The sequence below is a fragment of the Phalaenopsis equestris genome, unplaced genomic scaffold, assembly GCF_001263595.1.
Source record: "Phalaenopsis equestris unplaced genomic scaffold, ASM126359v1 Scaffold000224, whole genome shotgun sequence".
In the NCBI taxonomy this organism is placed as follows: Eukaryota; Viridiplantae; Streptophyta; class Magnoliopsida; order Asparagales; family Orchidaceae; genus Phalaenopsis; species Phalaenopsis equestris.
In genome coordinates, this window is record NW_018164666.1 from 3,243,262 (window position 1) to 3,249,261 (window position 6,000).

At 37.0% G+C, this 6,000-nt stretch overlaps 1 protein-coding gene across 3 annotated transcripts in view; it reads left to right on the plus strand.

Annotated features, from left to right (window-relative positions):
• Positions 1-6,000, plus strand: part of LOC110023390 (PHD finger protein ING1) — a 36,794-nt gene that overhangs the window by 19,359 nt on the left and 11,435 nt on the right. The window contains exon 1 of one of the 3 annotated variants that reach the window (XM_020722793.1): positions 2,355-2,423. The exons of the other annotated variants lie outside the window; for them this stretch is intronic. Coding sequence (XP_020578452.1) covers positions 2,390-2,423 — 34 coding nt within the window. The 5' untranslated portion in view covers positions 2,355-2,389. Of the gene's footprint in view, positions 1-2,354; positions 2,424-6,000 lie in introns of those variants that run through there. 3 annotated transcript variants of the gene reach the window in all.

Consider the following 6,000-nt stretch of genomic DNA (forward strand, 5'->3'; position numbering starts at 1 on the left):
GATGCGCCTCTCAAACAAAATCCCTTCTCTGAAATGCCTCCACTCGCCCAATTTCCTTTTGCCTAGCTGCACGCGATCCTTGTTGTGTCACCCCATCGTGTCTCCTTGCCGCGATCGCCTAATCTACTGTGTCTCTCCTGTAAATTACGTGTAATAACCCATTTTGAGAAATTACATATAATTTTTTGTGACTTAAAATGTACCTCAATTTTCGAACAAATCAGATTTCAACCGAGTTAGTTTTATAAAATTCCACGTGTCAAATTGATCCATTTGATATAAAACACTTTTAATAAGTTTTAATAAATTGAAAGATATAAAAATTAGAAGTAATAAGTTTAATTAATTTAATTAAACTCTTAATTATCCTTAATCCCGTAATCTTATTGTAGCCACCGTCTAACGCGATATTAAGCCTAGGAGTCTCAGTCGAAGGGCGGGGATCCTTATTCCAAAGCTTCCCCCTTCCAATTCCCCTCCTTGTTCAATCTCACAAGCATCTCATTCTGCGAGAAGAATCGTGATGCTGCGTTGTAGCTGGTGAGCTGAGCGGCACCTGGGAAGCCGCACAAGCTGCAGTAAGCTGCGTCTCACTCCCCCCTTCCTCTCTTGATCCTCTCGTTTCCCCTCCTCCCTCGCATCATTCCTCTCTGTCGAGGGAGCTCGCCACTCCATCTACAGTGCTGGAGTCAAGATCGTGTGTAGACGCAAAACAGTGTACCGCCGGCTAGGTTTTCGAGCTCTGGGATGAAATCGGTAAGACATAATCCATATTTCATGTTATTTGAGACATTTATTTCCTTTCTTGCACTCTCATTTTGAGATTTACCACAAATTGTGCATCTTTTTCATCTCCAGTCGATGTAACATAGACGAAATTGTGTTGAGAGCGACAAAGTTGGTTTGTGGGTTTCCAAATTGGCTTCTAGTATGAAATCAACAAGGTTGGGAAGAGGAGCTAAGATAAGAAGTAGAGGGAGGGGAGTTTTGGCAATTTCGGAGAAGGGTTGGAATCGGTTGAGGTCTATTTAGGCTAATCAATTATATTTCTGGTTTAATTACTTAACGAGCCAAGATGTCTTTAAATTCGAAGTTAATTGCGGATTTTAGATTGTTTACCTGAGGCATCGAGCTCAAGGCGAGTATGTGGAAAACTCATCGTAGAGTGAATTCGTCAATTTAGGTAATTTAATTCTATGTTAATCAAGTAAAATAATTCAATTAACAAAAATTGCTTTTGATATTATGTTTCATAGGTTGTTAAAATCGGCTGTTAAGATCAATTTTTAAAGGATATCCAACATCCAACTAATTACTGAAGTTTGAGAACTTACTGTTGCATATGAGGTGAGTAAATTTATTTCTAAATTTTATTAATTTTTTTTATTTCAGAATGTATGTTGATTTATATGTATGTTTTAGTTTAGTTATATTTATATTACAACAAGTTCTTCATATTATTAAATTAGAACAAATATGCATGACAAAAAAATAAACAAGATATGCGTGAGATACATGGTATATATAATAGACATAATATGCAAGATAAACATAATAAACATGATAGAAAATATATGCATGTTATAAAAGATATGCATGAGCCAAGAGATATTCATAATATTAGAGTTATGCATGATGAATAGTTGCACGACATAGTAAGAGTACATATGCATGTTATTAAATGCATAAAGATATGTCAGAATAATTTATGCTATAATGAATAAAATAGCTTACATATGAATGCTTATATGTGCATGTTCAAATGAGGATTTCACCCTCTGATGGTATTGGCAATGGGCGTTAGTATACCTGTACACTTAGAGTTTACTACCACTGCAGACAATTGTGATGGTGAGATCATTTAACCGATGTGCCGACATAATAATATTCACCAGGGGCGAGTATACCAGATCTTATCTCCACAAATAATTATGATGTTTATATTTTTAGCCGTCGTGCTGACGAGATAATATTCACCAGGGGCGAGTAGACCGGATCTTATCTCCACAAATAATTTTGATGTTTATATTATTAACCACTGCGCCGAAGAGATAATATCGGCCAAAGGCGTGTAAGATTTTGTTGATAGTGATTCTCATAGAAACATAAATGTATGTAAATAGTATAAAATAAAAGTAAATTTAAGATAAATGTATATAGAAGATTAGTGTATGTTTATTTTAAAAAAAAATATTAATACATGCATTAACATATATAAGATTTATTATAAAAATATGATAGACCAACATACATATTGTACTTTTTTCTTGCAAATACTGTAGTTTAGCAGTGTGATCACTCTTATGTTATCTTTAAATAACTCATTATATTGCTTTAATCTTATTTTTAGGTTTTAGGATTTTGAATAAGATTAATAGATGATGATCAAATGTGTACAAAAGACGAGAAGAACACACAGAAAGGTATAAATTTCTACTTGATAATTTTAATTACTTTTTTTAATGGCTGTTTCATGTATTATTTGAATATTAAACTGCTTGTGATAGAAATAAAATAGCAGAAAATTGATTTTCCCCGTCTGACCGTCAATTCTTGTTATGGTTAACTCCAAGCTTCGAGCCTTTTCATGATAACATGAAGCGGTTTCCTACATCTACTTCACATCCCAGCCTTCCCTACCTTAAAACTCGAGCCGCTCCTCGTGCAATCCTACGCTACCCTATTTCGTCTAAATCGAAGTTTTGGTTTTGTTAAACTGAGTCCGACCCGTTAATCCTCTGCCTAACCCAAAATCTGCCGCCAAATTGAAGAGCAATTCATATTTGTTATGTTATTCTGCTGTATTTTATTTTATTTTATTATGCATTGGATATATTTATATTCTGTTGTATTTGTCTATTCTGTTGTTTTTCACTGTCTTTACCGTCAACGATATTGAAGCTTGAAAGGTATAATTTTGTGGAAAGATGGGGTAATTTTAAAAATATTTACTCTAAGATGCGTGAGTACCCATTCGTGAGAAATTAAGTACTGTTTGGGGAAAAACACAGACTCATTTAGAGTACTTTTTTTCTAAAACTGAGATTTTAAAATACCCGTTTGTGAGAAAGTGAGTACCCATCCGTGAGAATTAAGTATCATTCAGGGAAAGCAAAGTACCTTCGGGAAATATTGGTTTGCGATCTAATATTTTTATGTAGGTATATTGAAGGCTTGATGCGTCTTTTAAAATCGCGAGTTAAATTTATATTTTTGTTTCTCGTCTTTAGTGTCATAGTCTCATGACACTGACCAGCTCGTCTCATAAGATAGTTGGGAAGGCTGACATTCTCACATGCTCCCAAACTGGGGTTGATGCCGAGAGGTTGACGAATTATTGGATGATTTGGACTTTTAACCTCTTTAAAATATTTGAAATTTTGGACTTTTAAAATAAAATAAAAACATCACTCTTTTCGATTTTAAAATGACGTGTAAACTCAAGCTCGCAATTCAACATTTTTTCTCCTCCTTTTCTTTCGACTTAATTTTCCTGCATATGAAGAAGATTCAGCATCATGTGTGCCTGACACGAAAGGTGTATCAAATATATTAGTAGAATTGCGAATAGACGCCAATGAAATCTTTTGCCCAGCTATAGTTCTCATAACTGGGCTTCGGTAGTAGTCAATTTTTCAAATACCGAGGACCACTTTTGAGGAACCTCAATAGCATTAGCTCTGATAGGTCTTGGGCCTTGCACGAGCTGATGAGCATGACGTGCAGGCGCAGTAGCAAAATGAGGCATCGCAAGATGACCTCGTGGAGGCATGACGTGAACAGGACGACGGTCGCAGGGGCTTTGACAGGGAATTCTAGGCTACCAAAACAAATGGTTGCTCCGGTGTTCCCATTGGTGATAATAACATTAGCTATGCGCATGTTAGCTCCACGGTCAGGCTGAACAGTGAAAGCATTGTTTTGAAGGTCCATCTTGCATAAATTAAAGAGGGGGATCATTTAATCAATAATGTAAAGTTATGCTCCACATTCAAAAATGTAAAGACAGAATAACATAGATGTTGAAAATTTTATTAGGACTTTAAATTTTAATTTGATTATAGTCTTGTTGTTATTATATTACAATCACGACTAGCCAAAGATGGAAAGAGAGACACTCCTCAGCGAAGTCGCCAGAAATTTGTGGGCTTTGAAAATTCATGACTGCTCCCCGATAACTCTCTGCATTTATTTTTTATTTTATTTGAGAGAGCTTTAGAAGGTCAAATTTTCAGAAAAATATATTGGATTGTAGAAGGTCAAATTTTCAGAAGATAGATTGGATTGTAGATAAGACACTCCCCAGAGATTTTACTCTCATTTTGCGAGAACTTTTTGATATCGGATTCAAGGTTTTTCATAAGCACAAGCCCCTATGATTATTTACCTCTCCCGATAATGGGAGAGCACTTTCGATTAAGGTTGGTTATTAAAAATTGAATATTCAACATATAATAGCAGACTTTGGATTTAAGTTGTAAAATCTATCACTTGAAGCTTGAAACGGATGGTTGGGGAATGAAGATGAAACCCGATCAAGATCCAATGATTTTGTCATCCCCGGTCACCATGGTCTGTAATATACTTAGTCAGAGGAGGTTGTCAACCCAATTTGACTGAAGAATTCTTGTCGGTAGTCATGGGTTGCGTCGTCAAGAAATCCTTGTAGATCTGAGGTGGATGTTTGTCTATGGGGACAAATATAAGTCGACCCTAGCTGACAGAAGGTTTTATGTCAATCAATTATACTCTTATGATTCACAACTCAAATGATAGAAAAACATTAGAGAACATACAGACTGCGCTCGTGACCGTAATATAATGGTGTCATTTAACGGCAACTACTGGTTAGAGGGCTCTGATCGTAACTGCTACTTTGTGGATTCTTGGAGCCAAACCACACAAATAGATGACTCGGGTCACGTCCTTACTGGTATGCGATTGTTTTGATTGTTAATGTGAAGTGCATTTAATATGACATTCGCGCTTTCTGAGTTGAAGTCAATTAAAAGTTTGTCACAATTGACAAACTGTTGCGTAGGACGGATGAATTTGACTTTTAGTTTTTAAGTGATTGAATTTAATTGATTATTTTGAAAATTCTGATTTAAAAGATTGAACATTCCTGTTGAAATCTTAGATCAGCACGACCATCATCGGGGTATTGAACATTTTAAAGTCTTTTTTTGAAAGGGGGTATTTTATTTTGTTAGTTTAAGCTTTTTAAAATATAAGTCCCGCCGGCTCCCATCTTTATCGGTAGGAGGATCAGACTAGGTGTTTTAGACTTATAAATTATTCTATGTATGATTTAAACATTTATCAGGGCTTACTAGACTCGTCAACTTCAGTCCTTACGAGGAGGGGGATTATACTTGTTGAGTGAGACATACAACTGTTTTACAGACGAGACAACCCGATTAGCTGGCGCAGCATTCTCGAACCTGTTGACCTCAATTTTCGTGAGGTCTAGTTTTTCTCGTAGGAGTTAGGATCTAGCCTCAGGGGTCTTCCTGCGACTATCTTAAAACCTTAGAAGTGGTGCCCGCCTCGTTTTAGTTCGACCTGTTTCTGTTCTCTTTTGGAGTTTCGCGTGTTTGGTATCAACTTCTAACACTTAGAAGGATGAAACCGACATGAGGAAACCCAAAATGGATTCCTATAAGACCTTTCCGAGCCTTAGGTTGGCCTTCTGCACAATTCGCACTTCTGCGCGCACCAGCTTTGCAATTCAGAGAGTCGACGCGTCCGATTGCTGCAATTCGCATCGCCTGCACCGTTATTTGCCGAGGACTCGAGTAAACCACTTGTGACGATCGATCGCGGGTCGAGATTTTGTGAAATTTGAATTTCGACGCGTTTTGACCTGACTGTCGACGACGTCGTCCGAGCAACCCCGGATGACCAAACGGACTGCGCCGGCACGTCCGGAACGTCGATTTTGCCCACGGAAGACGCCCATATTGCCATATTTTCGACACGAGAAAATTGGCGCGCAAA